Source organism: Choristoneura fumiferana, chromosome 12 (assembly GCF_025370935.1).
Source record: "Choristoneura fumiferana chromosome 12, NRCan_CFum_1, whole genome shotgun sequence".
NCBI lineage: Eukaryota > Metazoa > Arthropoda > Insecta > Lepidoptera > Tortricidae > Choristoneura > Choristoneura fumiferana.
Genome location: NC_133483.1, coordinates 8437300 through 8452848, shown reverse-complemented (window position 1 = coordinate 8452848; position 15549 = coordinate 8437300). Strand labels below are relative to the sequence as shown.

At 39.7% G+C, this 15549-nt stretch overlaps 1 protein-coding gene across 2 annotated transcripts in view; it reads right to left on the bottom strand.

Annotated features, from left to right (window-relative positions):
• Positions 1 to 1130: 1130 nt before the first annotated feature.
• Positions 1131 to 15549, bottom strand: part of LOC141433229 (ionotropic receptor 40a-like) — a 58629-nt gene continuing 44210 nt past the window's right edge. For both annotated transcript variants that reach the window (XM_074095174.1, XM_074095173.1), the window contains 11 exons: positions 12044 to 12203; positions 11387 to 11493; positions 10555 to 10648; positions 9054 to 9212; positions 7884 to 8037; positions 7563 to 7795; positions 6065 to 6224; positions 4623 to 4719; positions 3450 to 3600; positions 2773 to 2869; positions 1131 to 1430 (listed from right to left, as the gene is read on the bottom strand). In XM_074095174.1, coding sequence (XP_073951275.1) covers positions 1234 to 1430; positions 2773 to 2869; positions 3450 to 3600; positions 4623 to 4719; positions 6065 to 6224; positions 7563 to 7795; positions 7884 to 8037; positions 9054 to 9212; positions 10555 to 10648; positions 11387 to 11493; positions 12044 to 12203 — 1609 coding nt within the window. In that variant the 3' untranslated portion in view covers positions 1131 to 1233. The remainder of the gene's footprint in view (positions 1431 to 2772; positions 2870 to 3449; positions 3601 to 4622; positions 4720 to 6064; positions 6225 to 7562; positions 7796 to 7883; positions 8038 to 9053; positions 9213 to 10554; positions 10649 to 11386; positions 11494 to 12043; positions 12204 to 15549) is intronic.

The window sequence follows — 15549 nt, the reverse complement described above, 5'->3', positions numbered from 1 at the left end:
TCGCATGGACCCAAGCGGTTCTCGCAATAAGATTTGGGGGGCTGGGTTTTCGCTCCTCGTCTAGCGTGGCATTACCGGCTTTCCTGTCCTCTGTTCATGGTTCGATACCTCTCGTCAGTTCCATTTTAAATGTTTCACAGTTACTCGACGATGAGTTAGCGTGCCTGAAGAAGGTCAGAGAAGCTTGGTGTGTTTCATGTCCTGGAGCGAACATCCCAGTTCTTCGCCATATTCAGAAAGATTGGGACTCCCCTCGGTTAAAAGCAACCCATGCTTCTCTATTGGAAAATAGCCCGGACGACCCTGAACGTGCCCGTCTCCTGGCGGTATCAGCCCCGGAGTCAGGCCATTGGCTCAACGCCCTCCCTTCCCGTCAGTTAGGTACGGTTCTGGATCCAAGCACCTTGAGGATAGCAATATCCTTAAGGCTTGGTTGCAGAATTTGTATCTCCCACACTTGTACTTGTGGTAAGGACGTAGATGAGCTGGGACGTCACGGCCTCTAATGCCCCAAAAGCGCTGCTCACTTATTCCGCCTTGGCACCATCAATGACCTGGTCCGCCGCTTGCTTGCCACCGTCTCTGTGCCCGCAATCCTTGAACCCGTTGGCATGGCCAGAGACGAGGTAAGCGCCCCGACGGGGCTACTCTGGTGCCATGGAAGCTGGGTAGGGCTCTGGTGTGGGACGCAACGTGTGTCGACACTTTCGCGCAGTCCCACATTCAGGCAACCCGCTCACAAGCCGGGGCTGCAGCTGACCAGGCCCAAGTTCTCAAGCGCCGCAAATACTCTTCTCTTTTAAAGGACTATGAGTTTGCGGCGCTCGCAGTGGAGACAATGGGTCCCTGGTCGGCTGACATGAGGGCCTTGATGGGGGCCTTGTCGTCCCGGCTGATAGTGACCTCAGGAGACCCCAGAGCTGGCGCTTACCTCTCCCAGCGAATTTCTCTGACTGTACAGAGAGGTAATGCCGCCAGTGTGTTGGGGTCTATGCCGCAGGAGGGCCTCTTAGATGGTGTTTTCTTTTTATAGTTAGGTATATTTATGTAGTTTTTATTATTTTTGTTTCCTATCATATTATTGTATCTTGTGTTGTGAATAAATAAAATATTAATCTGCTAAAACCGTTTAAGCGATATTACATGTGTTATGCTAAGTGAGTTTCTGGCAAACAAGATTATGCCAGATAAGGGTCCTATGATATGTATATATTATACTAAAACCGATTTCTTTTAAAGAACTCCAGGGCCCAGCGCCCTGTCAACTTGTCGGTACATGGTTCGGGCAACTCGACTGCAATATTTTCTGAAGCACTTCTGCGCCTTGATTACAACGCTTACTCGAACTGGCTTCCTATTGGTCGATGGTTCCACGGTAGTTTTGATTTTCGATCGTCGGTGAAGCTGGATTTCAATGGCTAATGTCAGAGCTTAAAAAAAAGAAAATAACATGTTAAATGACACTTCATGCTACTTTCTCTATGATGTTTATATAGCGTGAAACTTTTTAAGTGATACGAAATTTGTGTCTTTAGCTCAGCTAAAATTGGACATTACTGGAAAATGTAATGCGTGAATTCAAAGTCTCAGTAAATATGGGATATTCATTTCTTCAAATTAATTCAATAACTCGTATAACGAGTATGTAACGTGTCTACGTTAAGGCATAATATTGTCTAACATTCGGAACACTAAAAAGTCCCCAAAATTTTGGCGCTTGATGAGCAGAGAAAGATGCCATAAACTAATCAAAGGGGTTTAGGGATCGAATGTATACTTTAACTTTTTAGTTTAAGTACAGATTCGACTGGGCAGATTTGGATGATATTGGAAATATTGATAGCGTGATCTTGAGATTATTATGTATGTAAACTCATAATTGTACAAAATAATATAAGTAAATTGTTTATCGTTTTATACTTTTCACAGTCGGATCCAATGTTTAACGCGAGCAAAGCCTCGGGTAAAGCCCAACTTAAAGTCTTATAAATGGTTACCATGGTTACGTATCAAAATAAACAAATATAAAAAAATAGACGAAATACATAATGATCATTTGATATAATGCAATTTTCTCAGAAATTGTCATCTTCACAAAATTATTATAAAGTAATAATGATAATCAATCAATCAATCATTTATTTGCGATAAAAATATACTCAAAAGCATGCAAATACAGTTTTAAAAGAGACACACAAAATAAATTAGAAAAAAAAATCTAAATACAATGTCAAAGATAGAAAAACACTCATCATCATATCAGCCGTACGACGTCCACTGTTGGACATAGGCCTTCTCCATTTTTAAAAACTATAAAATAAACCTAATCCAACCTAAATCAATCTGTAATTTACACGATCATAAAAGTTTGTATAAATAATAGTTTCACTGATAATTATATTAAATGATGTTGTAACGGATAACTCACATCTTAAAGCGAGTTTAGCTCGACATGCATGCATGGTGTTTCGTCGGGCAGTCGCGCGAGCAGGAGCGGTGGCGCGTAAGTGTGCGTGTTGCGGCAGCCGCCGAGTCGCGTGCTCCTGAGAAGAAAGGCCACGAAATAGCCCGAAACATGTTAAGCTAAACTCGGTCTAAGGCGTGAGTTATCCGTTACAATATCATTTAATATGAGTGCATCTCACGGTAGTTTCATGTTCAAAATTCACTGATAATTATGTTATATCACATGACCATTGCGTATAACGTCCATTATTATTTTTAAACATTATTTATTTTGACGCGTTCCCGGTTACGTGTTGCTATGGTTACCTGCTAACAAATGGCCGATCCCTAAGAGGCAGAAGGCGCCTCGCAGCATGCTCAGAGACACTGGGGTGAGCCCCTTCGTCGACTCCACTTGTTGAGTCTGGAACGTAAATTACATTGGGGCCTTTATACCGCTCTCCGAGGCTATTGATTTGAAACGACATTCAAGCACTATTTATGGGACTGTTATAATATCTACGAGTATAAATATTAAGAGTAACAAATTGGCTGAGACTTTGGTGGCAGGTAAGATTTGAAAATTACATTATATTTATGATTTTGTGCTTTTTATTTATACGAGTAGTAAACCAATTTCAATCACAATGGATCCCACTGAGTAACAGCGTTGCGGCTTGCTGCAACATTATGCTGAGTGTCAATGTTTGTGTGTCAGTAAAGTGTATCATTGTTTTTTATTTTTGTGTGCATCAAATATGTCAATAAATGCTCCTCTCTCTCTTTCTCTATGTTTGATGTTTGAACATAGAACCTTATCATAATATAGAATTTTATTAATCTGTAATAAATAATAGTTATCGAATTTCAAACGTTTCTTTTGTAATTTTAATCGACATGTTCCTTAGTGAACACAACAAAAGTAAGTAAGAGTAAGTTTAAAGTTATGTTTTCTATATGACATGCAAAGTTTCAAGTATTTTTTTGAAATAATATTCTTATACCTGTGACGTTGTTCCTGAGGATTCTTTCGGTTCAGAGCTATCCTGTTCAGATTCACTCACGGGATCGGATCTTCTCGAATGTTCTGGAAGGTTCTTATATTCGTCCATAGTCATCTTGGCAATGATTCCCGCTTCGAACAGTGACATAATACTGAAATTTGAAATTATAAAATTAGGCAGCCTAAAAATTTTTTTTTATTGTTTTATTCTCGGGTAGGTACATACAACCAGAATTGTTAATGTCACTCGAGATTCGTTGGTTATCTTATCTTCATTTACCTGAATATTCAGATGAGAAAGTAAAAGAAAACCGATCTTTTGTTTCGACTTCCGTTCCGAGTGACATTTTCTAGGAAAGTTATTTAATTGTACAGATATTTATTTAATAAAATTATCTAGTAATTACTTTCGTTTTCTGTTTCTGATTATTTTAAGATACTCAAAACGATATATAATTCGCGAATTAAAATTTAGGAAATAATAAATACATAGCAAAAAAAAAACGAAAATGTTGTTTCTGTATTAGTTATTTATGTGGCTGGTGCATAATGAGAGGCATTAAAGTACGAGTGTGGTTTTATGAAACGAGCCGAAGATCACACGAGTGTTTTAATGCCTAATTATGTATAGCCGCATACATAACTTTATCTACATGCATATCATAAGTTTTCTATAATATGTTCAGATATGGCCTGTATTTTTAAGTTAGTGTTACTGATAACTAGTTTGAAGTACCTACCAAAGCTTAAATAAAACAGTTAATAAATAACTAAAGTTTTATTTATAATAATAATTATTATCTACATGCATGTTATAAGTTGTCTACAATATGTACGGATATGCATTGTTAAAAAAAGTATTACCGATACTTTAATGTAAACATTAAGATGCACTGTACTTTAATGTGAACATTAAGATGCACCCGCAGATACCAGGTTTCTTAATAAAGGCCATTTGATAGTCGTTTCTGAACATATAATAGGGAAGTTATGATATGCATGTAGATAAAATATCTAAGTATAGGGTAAATGTCCTCGTGCTTGACACGCTAAATGCACAGTAGATGCCACCCTGCTGTCATCTCTATTGCGAATGACAAAATATTAAAATGGCAACTACTGAGCCAGTACCCAATACTCGAAAAATTATACCTACTAACTCAATGCTACTTACACTTGATTGAATGTCTCGAGGTAAGGGGAGCCGATCTGCAGCGCTATGGCCGAGTACCGCGTATAAAGTTTTTCACTTAGATGAAAATTGTGTGCTCCTGAAACCATTGACATGGACCGTCCGATGAATAAACAAATACAGTTATAGATAACAAGTGAGGCTAATATCAGTGTATTAATAACTTAAACCAACAAAAAAAAAGTAGAAAAACCTCTAAAATTGTCATTCAATGTTTATTATCTCAAAACGTCTGCATAGGTTTTAATTAAACTTGGCTCAGAACCGACCGGATAGCCAAGTGGTTAGAGAATCTAATTATGAAGCTTGAGGTCCCGGGTTCGATTCCCGGTCGGGGCAGATATTTGTATGAACAATACGAGTGTTTGTTCTCGGGTCATGGATGTTTAATATGTATTTAAGTATGTGTTATCCATATACATATGTTTATCTGTTGCCTAGTACCCATTGTACAAGCTTTGGTTAGTTTGGGACTAGGTCAATTGGTGTCAATATTGTCCTATGATATATATTTACTTATCTAGATTATTACTAGCTTTTGCTTAAAAAAACCGCATCAGAATCGATCTACCCGTTTGAAAGCTGCGACCACAGATAAGCCACAGATAGACAGGCAGACATTGGGCTAAAACTTATAACGCCCCTCTTATTGCGTCGGGTGTTAAAAATAGTAGATATGATGAGATTAATATTTTTCTGACACAATGTTTTGTGATGGAATGTGTTGTATCAGTCTTTATTTATCATTTTAAATGTATAAAACCGATGCCGTGCTAACGTGGTATGTTACTACACGATAGATAAATTAAACGGACTCTCAAAGCGCTAGTATAAGGCTGCCTGTCCAGAGCGAGGCAGCGGAGCGGTGAGCGAGTTAAAAATCCACCATAGCACAAAAAAATCTTCGCTCCTCTTCAGAGGACAGGAAGTTGGTTAGCTTAAAAAAACATAGAAGCGGAGCGAGGCAGCGGGGCGGAGAAGCGAGCGCGAGCGGGGGAAGCTCTATGAATGGAAAAACAGTCTGCAACTCGTGAATGACTCTACCTATATATCTCGCTCCGCTCCGCTATCTAGCTTCGCGCCTCCGCAACCCGCTCCATATTACTGTATCGCTCCACTCCGCTATCTAGGTCCGCGCCTCCGCATCTCCGCTCCGTATTACTATCTCGCTTCGCTCCGCTATCTAGCTCCGAGCCTCCGCATCTCCGCTCCGTATTACTGTCTCGCTCCGCACCGCTATCTAGCTCCGCGCCACCGCATCTCCGCTCCGTTTTTCTGTCTCGCTCCACTCCGATATCTAGCTCCGCGCCATCGCATCTCCGCTCCGTATTACTGTCTTGCTCTACTCCGCTATCTAGCTCCGCGCCTATAGACCTACACAGTCCGCAACTCCGCTCTGCATTGCCTCCTCGCTCCGGTCTTACCGAACCGCTCGGTGTCATAGTACAGCGTCTCCCGCCCCCCCAGCACGGCGACGCGGCGGCGCGCGAGCACGAGCCGCACGCCCACCTCGATGCTGCGCACGCGCTGTACGCGCTGCCGCTTCATCAGCCGCGCCAGCCGCCCGTACACACCTGTGCCGTTCTAAATAAACAACAAACAATCAAACAACAATCAACAATATTAAATATATTGACCCGGATAACTCACGTCTTAAATCGAGTTTAGCTCGACATGTTTCGGGCTAATCCGTAGCTCTTCGTGTTCGGAGCAACGCAACTCAGCGGCTGCTGCAACACGCGCACTGCGCGCCGCCGCTCTGCTCGCGCGACTACCCGACGAAACTGACACCGGCACACAACTACGCGCGTTTTCATCATCATTACAACTGTCATATGTAGGGTAGCACACAACACTAACCACATCGCTCTGTAAAGGTACGTTCACACACACCGATGACGCCGCAGCACGACTATTTAACACCGTTTTCCAACTCGGAGGTACCGTCCAACCATGTCGAGCTAAACTCGATTTAAGACGTGAGTTATCCGGGTCAATATATTTAATATGAGTGAGCCTCACGGTAGTTTCATGTTCAAAATTAACAATCAACAATATTTCAAAGGTTCACTGGAAGAGGATATACCTGTGTTTTCTGTAAGTACTGGTTGCTGTGTGTTGGTGTGCAATAAAGAGTTATTGTATTGAATTGTATTGTATTTATCTAGCTTTCTCAATTAGCTTCAGTAAACTTCAGTAAGCTAACTGAGAAAGCATTGATACTTAAATACAAACTTTTCCGACAAAATACGTTGGCAAAACTTTGCTCGCTACGTCTGTACCTTATCTTACGGGCGTTTTTTTAAGTTTTTTTATTTCGAATGTAATTTTTTTAAATTTTATTTTGTACAGTTTGATTAATTCGAGTTAACACTTGACAGATGGGCGTGCCTTAAGTCAATTTTCAACTTTGACGTCATACAAATAAAGCCATTTTTAGTATACCGCTACCCACGTTTACAGATTATGTAAAACTATTTTATTTGTATGACCTCAAAGTTGAGTTGTATGAGTCAAGTGTTAACTCCAAGTAATCGTACTGTAAGTCGAATTACAGTCGAGTATGTACTTCTGAGCTAAAATTCAAATAAAAATATATGAACACGCTTTTATGTCGTTATCAATAGAGCCGTGTTCACATAGTTTTTGATAAAATTTTTGCTCAAAAAATAAGAGCTCAACTGTACAAGCGCTTGCTTTATTTTGATATCGGTATGTTACTTGGATAACAATGCAAGTAAAGTGAACAAAAAATTTCAGCCATTTAAAAAAATGGATTTTTTTTCAACAAACAAACTTTTTTTAGTGTCACTTGTCTCTGTGTTTCTGACTATCTGGATACATGATGATGGGATGTACTATCAAATCTCGAATAAACAAAAATCATTGATTATAATATCATTCGATCAAATCAAAATTTACCTGTAAAATGGCCAAAGAAGCGCTGTGCCTCTCAACCACAAGTTCATACCCCCTATTTTTCATGGCTTCTTCGAGAGCTGGTAGGGTTCCAATAGGTGGCTCCCGAGCGGGCCTAGCGAGCAAACTGGTCAGATTCGCTGAGTACATGTCGCCGATGACGTACGTGGCTCCGAGAGATATCAAGACCGCGACTAGGCGAGCCTTGTGGGTACTTGAGGGCTCCTTGCTTGATGCTAAAAAAAAAAATGCATTTGTTTGCAAGAACAATATGACGAGGGTTGATGTTGCCAATTTTTTTAAGATTATTCAAATTAAACTCACACTGTCTCAAGAACAAAGAAGTAGTGAACCAACAGCAGTTATAGAAAAGCGCGAGTTGGTTCTTGTGTCCCTTCTGCCACAATGAGGGTGCTGCGATCACCGCCCACAATGCTGGGCCCGTCATCAGCAATGTGGCTGCGACCAACGGCCATACCTGGTGGAAAACGCTGGTAATTAATATTTTGGGGATGAAAAAACTATGCGACCAACTGGCTCGCAATCATATATCTCTGTCTCTGTATTAAATTGTGAGAGTAACGGCTGCCTTAACCATATTGGCCACCCTGGTGCGAATATAAAAATTAGCCTTCAGCACCCCCTGTAAGCAAAGATATATCCCCCAGGATCCCCTACACCCCCTTGCAGCTCTGGGTAAAATCGTTCCTGGTCAACATCACGAATATCTATGTATTCATTAATTCCAGCGACACGTTTCACAACGTACAAGGCGTTCAAAAATTCACCGTAGGTATTGTTATTTTAAAAAACACGTATATTAATACGAAACAGTAGACAAATTGTAAATAAAGTTTGATTTTTGTGTCACAACTCTCGAACAAAGGTAGCTTACAGAGCGTTCACCCAAACTATTAAAGTTCGCCGTCTGTACCCGCGGGTCGCAAGTTCCAATTTGATAACAACCCAATGAATATGAATCATTCCTAGAATTTGTCTGTGGAGCAGTGTAATCTCTTCTCACAATCTTAATATAGGTTTCGAAGTACGTATATTTATGACGAAAAAAAAAACTTAAATCGTTACACAGGTGTTTAAATCGTTCATTGACTTGCATCCAGTTTATACATTTATATTATTAGTGTCTTAGCACTCTATGACGAAGAGACGTGACCGATATTCCACCAATTCGGTCAATGTGACACACCGTAAACGTGCAAATTCGGTGTGCGTGCACATTTGCCGAAATTACGACACATTTTGTCCTGCCGTGCCGCGGAATTTCGGTTAACAGAAGACCAAAGTTCAGTTGTACGCCAAAACGTTGCGTAATTTTGGCAAATATGTTGCTTGTATTGACACTGCATTAAAGGCGTAGTTACGCTGAAATCACGCCGTGTGTCTTCGGGATAGTATGCTAAGACATAAGGTATGTTGGTTACATAATAATATGTTACAGTTTTACAGCGGCGTACAAATCAGACAATAATGTACCTCCCACTGGAAAGGTCTGATGATGGCCAGGGTCTCACTGAGCTTGGCTGGTGCATGCGTCAAGAAGGCCCCTGAATCAGCCAACGTCAGAAATGAGAACTCCACTGCTTGCAAACCCTCCCAGGTTACAGACACGTCGCCGAGAAAAAAATCCGCTTTCTGGCGTAAAAAATATTTTAAGATTCAGTAACTACAAAAATAAAATAAACTGACTCCAAAGAAACGACGAAAATACCTAAAAAAGCGAAAAGTAATTTAAAGTGTAGGGATTTTTATTAATAAGATTTTTTCATTTTTCTTACAATTAATTAATTTAAAAATGTTTGTGTGCCCTTTATTTGTACGAGAGCTCTTCTAAAATAACATTTAAAAATATTTATTCAATATTTGAATGACTGTAGCTTCAGCCGTTTGACTGTAAAACTTGTGTGACAGAGACGAGATGACTGACAGACAAACGGTCACAAGTGAGTGACAGCATTTAAGGTTTCGTTTGGAGCCTTCGCGTGTGGAACCTTAAAAAACCGAACCGTCTTTAGAATCATTCGCTTATTCCTCGATCAAGTACTTAACTTCTTCTTCCACAAAAAATGATCTTATTCCAAAAACTCGAAAGTTCAAGCTTGACGATCTCAACGTGAATAATGATATAATTAACTTTAAGAACTTCACAATTTGTAACATATTTTTTTATTGAGGATAAGCATAACCATATTATCGAGTTTAAAATTAAATCGAGCTACTCGTACTTACGTTCTTTAGCAAAAGAGTAATAATTTATTTTATAAAATATTTACAGTCAATAAAAATAATTAAATATTCATTCATCAAAACGTTAAGTTTATTTATAGAAGGGAGTGAAACATCGTACAAGTATTAAATTTATAGTAAAAGCTTTGTTTTGCGTTCATCGAAGCGTATAATGCGTTTAACAACTTTTAATCATGATCGAGATGTTTTATACCACAGAATTCATTAATTATAGACATTTATTAGATATATTACCTAAGTTATCATTAAAGTGGTTTTCAAAATCTCGAAACATGTTTGAGAATGTTATTAGTTTTGAAATCGAATTTAGTTATCGTTTCATTTCAATGCGTACCTAAGGGTTGTGTAATTGATAATGAGTTGTAAAGTTTTTCGTAAATACAAACTGACACATGGATGCACAGAAAAACCAGAAAAAGAGACCAGCACTGGGAATCGAACCCAGATCCTCAGCATTCCGTGCTGCGTGCTACATATAACCCCTACACAACTGCTGGACAACAGCAGGGTCCAGCAGTGGTGTAGGGGTTATAGCACGCAGCACGGAATGCTGAGGACCTGGGTTCGATTCCCAGTGCTGGTCTCTTTTTCTGGTTTTTCTGTGCATCCATGTGTCAGTTTGTATTTACGATATGGTTTCACGGGATACCCATAAGTATCAAATTTGGAGTTGAAACAAAAAATACAAAAAGACTCCAAAAAATCAATCATAATTGTAAAGTTTTCTTACTCTTTTCCAAATCTGTCCAAGAGTGCCTTTAAGAGTTCCGTTTCCAGATATGCCGGAACCCTGACTTCTTTCAGGCGGGTCGTAATATTCGTATCTAAAATGTTAACGTCAAAAAGATGTTTATATTAATACATGTAGGGTGAAGGCACCAATCATAGTACATATAGTACCCATTAATGGACAACAAAGATTTAATGTATTACAGCTCACCATTCATGAACTGTACTAGTAATGATCATCAGCTGAACTTTAGTGTTATTATTTTGGAAAAGCAGGGTTCGGTTCTTAAAATTTGGGCTAACGGAAAAAAAAACCATTATTGGTTGTCCATGACTGGTGCCATCACCGAGGCAATGAGGGCTATCGTTTTTTGTCTCACTGGATGGCGCACTGTTGCGTGAGGTTTTTATGTATGGCTTTCAAAGTCTGTTATTACGGGCTTGAAAACACAGTTTAGTTTAAAGTCATATTTAATACACCTTAAAACCGTACCATAAAAATATCGAGCATGCCACAGTGTTGCATAGTCCCCGTTTTGTTCGGAAAAAAGGGATAACCAAGGTTTCCGAAAGACAAAACTGTCTCAAAACATAGACATTCATTGCCCCGGAACGCATATTTGCCATAATTAATTTCAGATATTGCAAAATATTCACAAAATTATTCTAATTATAAATAAACCCGCGTAGCTCACCCAAAAACTAAGAGATTTGACATTTCGGAGCCCTCACGCTACACTAGCGCCTCTAGTGGCGAATTCATACGCGATAGTTCTGTTCCATTATCATCATCGAGGTAAGTATACATAATGCATTCTTCAAAAATTACCTACCTAAAGTTGAGTTTCTTAGCGATTAGAGACAGTAATTTTTCGTCTCGCCCTCCTGTCACATTGACTGAAGAATCATTATTATACTTCACAAAGTGCCATGGCGGTGCCTAAGAAATAAATATAAATAAGTAAAATGAATTAAATGTCTTGCGCTTGTCGTGCGTATTAAATATTATAGATACATTTAAGTTGAGTCAAACAAACCTATTTGCTAGACTTAGGGGCTGTTTCACCACCCATAGATTAATTTTAATTGACGGATAAATGTGATGGTGAAACAGGGGGTTACACTTATATTATAACTGACTGCTTTTAATCGTCTATCGATGAATCACGACTACTATTTTATTGACAAAATTACCTCGAAGTTTCGACCGCATTGCAGCGGCCGTGGTCACGAGTTGACTGAAGTACCTATAGTTTACTAGCTTATGCCCGCGACTTCATCTGCGCGGATCTAGGTTATCGCGCGGTTTTTTCATTTGTCACACACACAAATACACACACACACACACACACACACACACACACACACACACACACACACACACACACACACTCACGCACGCACACACACACACACACACACACAAATGATAGATAGTTAAGTTACTCGAAGTTGCTTAACACGAAAATCTAGTCTTATTAGTAACTCACATGAAGCACTGGTACTTTGAGCACTCGTCCTTTAAAGTCGCAGTACACTTTGTCAGCCGGCGGCAGCACCGGGGACTTGTAAAGCCTCCCCGACCACCAATTCACTAGCGAGAGATGGTGCAGCAGGTGCGCCGTGGCTTGGTTGTAGTATATACGAAATCTGGGCATTGAAAATAGGATTAGGTACTGCTCTTACTGTCGTGTCTTGAACTACAAGAATTACTTTGTTCACCCGCGAACTTACAATAGCTTTTAGTATTTATGTAGCTCCTCCACCTTCAACACTGTATGAACACACACAAAGACACAAGCCCAATTACAAATCAAATTATCACCACCACCACACTTGACGCGTTTTGAACTCAACTAAAGTTGCCTGGTCCAATAAATTATTTAAATCCAAAGGATTTTTTTGGGACAGGAGAGTATTTTACAAATGACATTATATTAATTAAAAAAAAAAGTTTATTTTAACACAATCGTTAATGTAGTTTAAAAATAATCATCGTAATTATTTAAGTACACAGATTACAAAATTTAACATCCCATCGTAAACGCATAGAAATATACACCTAGGTCCTTGGGAAAAGAAGAAACGCCATACGAGTACAAATACGTGTACACTTGTACAGTCAGCAGCAGAAGTGGATGAGCGGTTACAGTGCTCAAAATGAATAACATACAACTCTACTGCCAAGGTAATAAAATAAGAGACTATTTAGATCATCCACGACTGCTCATCTACTTTTGCTGCTGACTGTACTATGCATGTTTAGGGGCTGTTTCACCATCCATTGATTAGCGTTAACTGGCGGTTACGTGTGATGCCGTCTCTATTTGTTTTGTTCGAATAGACGGAGACGGCATCACATTTAACCGTCGGTTAACGCTAATCAATGGATGGTGAAACAGCCCCTTAGTCTGTTACACGATTTGTAAATTACCGTGGAATAATGATCGAAAATTCAATGCTACAGCAAAATCCAATAAGCCTGTTATATCAAAAGTGCAAAAAGCTTCCAAATCAATAAGTCGTATTTTCCTTGGCACTCATGACATGAAACATGTTTCGGCCAATTTCTAACCGGCGTTCGGTCAATCAAATTACTAAGTACGTGGTGGCTAGAGCTTTGTATTCTGTACCTACTTCTGTGAAAGCCGAAGTAAGTTGAAGAAAGATCACTCCATTACACTATAATAATATAACATTACCCCTTCATTCTTAAGGCCTTTTCACCACCCAGTGATTAATTTTATTTGACGGATAAATTAATGTGATGCCGTCTCTGTCTATTTGAACAAAAGAAACAGAGACGGCATCACATTTATCTTTCAAATAAAATTTATCAATGGATGGTGATTGGTGAAAGAGGGGTTAGGCCCCTTGCTCATATTTTAAACGCGCAGACGACGCGCGTTTCAGGAACGCGTCGTGTACTTAGGTTACAAGGTCTGCGCCGTAGATGCCCCGATTTGCGTTTGTAGTACGAGCGGCTACAGCGCATCTCTATCGCTGTATCTGCGCGTACGCGCAGTAGACGCGCGGTTCACGATCGCTCCGTGTGCTTAGGTTACAAGGTTGCGTTCGAATCTTGCTTGAAGCGGGTATACGCGCGTCATCTGTGCGTCGTCTGCGCGTTTAAAATACGCCGTGTGCTAAAGGCCTAAGTCTGGTAAAGAAACGTAACGTAGTTTCCTGGGAAAAAATATTATTCTATTTAATCTGTCAGCTTTATTGACAGAAATATTTGACATAAGTGACAAAGATGAAGCGCATGAAAGTTCGGGAGTGGGTGCCCGTGACGTCATGTCGTGCTAAAAAGTGCCGCACAGTGCGACGTCCCGCGGAACTTTAACTGGCAATATCTTCATAATTTTTTGTTTAATTGACAAAAGAAAACATACGTGCCCAACATTTTCTGATAAACTGGTGTACTAATAAGGACTTTTTATGTCACTAGCCTAAGAGGCTGTGATAAATGTGATGCCGTCTCCGTCTACTCGAACAAAACAAACAGAGACGTCGTCACATTTATTGGTCAGATAAATTTAATCAACGTATGGTGAAAGTATATTATCACAGTATCTCACTACTAGGCAATGGTGTCTCCTCGTGCAAATCGCCCTGCCATTCCTTTCATAGTTTGGATCTTTATCTGGGGGCACTGTATTGCCTCAGCAGACGAACACAAAAGAAGGCGAGGCACTACCTATTATTATCGCAAAAAAACAGCAGAGGGGCTACTACGAAACTCGAAAATCGAAGTTCGTATCGTTCCGTCCCTCTGATACTTACAAATACTATTTAATACAAGAGTGAGAGGGACGGTACGATACGAACTTAGATTTTATAATTTTGTAGTAGCCCTACTGTATAGTAGAACTTGGGCTTACTCTTTCGCTCTTTTTATCTTCACGATAAAAGCATACTTCACGCATTAAAACAAAAATAATACAAGATGCATTTCATTGCGGAGCCATGAAGCTAACAAGTTATAAATTAGCAAGCTAGCGCCGCAGGGTATAATACAACTTGAACAGTTCTTCATCTGAACTGAGCTCGAAGTTCATCGTTGTGATCAATTATGACTTACTTTACAAATTCTGATTTTACTGTAGACGCACGTCAACCCCAATCTAGTATGTTTAACAAATTAACCTGTGTAATAAGTTGCTGCAAGTGACATTCAATAAAATGTCCAAGTAGGTACAATCAGATGTTTCTGTAAATTAATCATACAGAGTGTAATATCTTCATATGACGACAGCTTTGCCTGTGTGGAACTTCAGGGAGGAGAAAATGTAATTTTTAGAAATACCCGCGGCTAGTGGCGAGCAATCAGGCGTTGTTCGAGCCCCAGGAATGAGGAAAAAAAAATCCCTTTGAATTATTGAACTGTAAATGTTTTATTTTGTCTCGGTAATTGATGAATTGAGAGCGTTCCTGGAAATAAAAAAATGGATGATGACGCACCGAGACGTCTCTATCGTGGGTTATAAAAAGAGCAAAATATTTCAAGCCTGAATACTGGAAATACACCCACACACACAAACATCACGCCTGTATTCACAAATGGGGTAGGCAGAGCACTGGAAATAGATGCTAGAAATTTCCTAGGAATGGGGTTCTTGGAGACCAAGACACGGCTTATTAACTTGAGTCTAACATCTGGTATGATGGTGATCGAACGGCTGTGTTGCTCTGACGATGAACTCTGACTGAGTTCGAAACACGTCAGCGTAGTATGGTAGTGGGAATAGTTGGGTTTGTGTGATGTGTTTTCTTACAGTGTGGAGGTGAAGGAACTGCATGAGCATGCATTTGTTGTGAAGGGACTTTCGGGGGAGGTGTAGTATGGCAATTGGCCACTTTTAGTGTTTAGCAGTAACACAATAGTTTACGGCTGCACAATAGTTTGTTTAGTTTTAAGGCTGGAGATAATAAGTGAATACCTACATGAACTATAAACAATTACTTTGCTCACCCGGGCCTTTCTCTAAAAAGT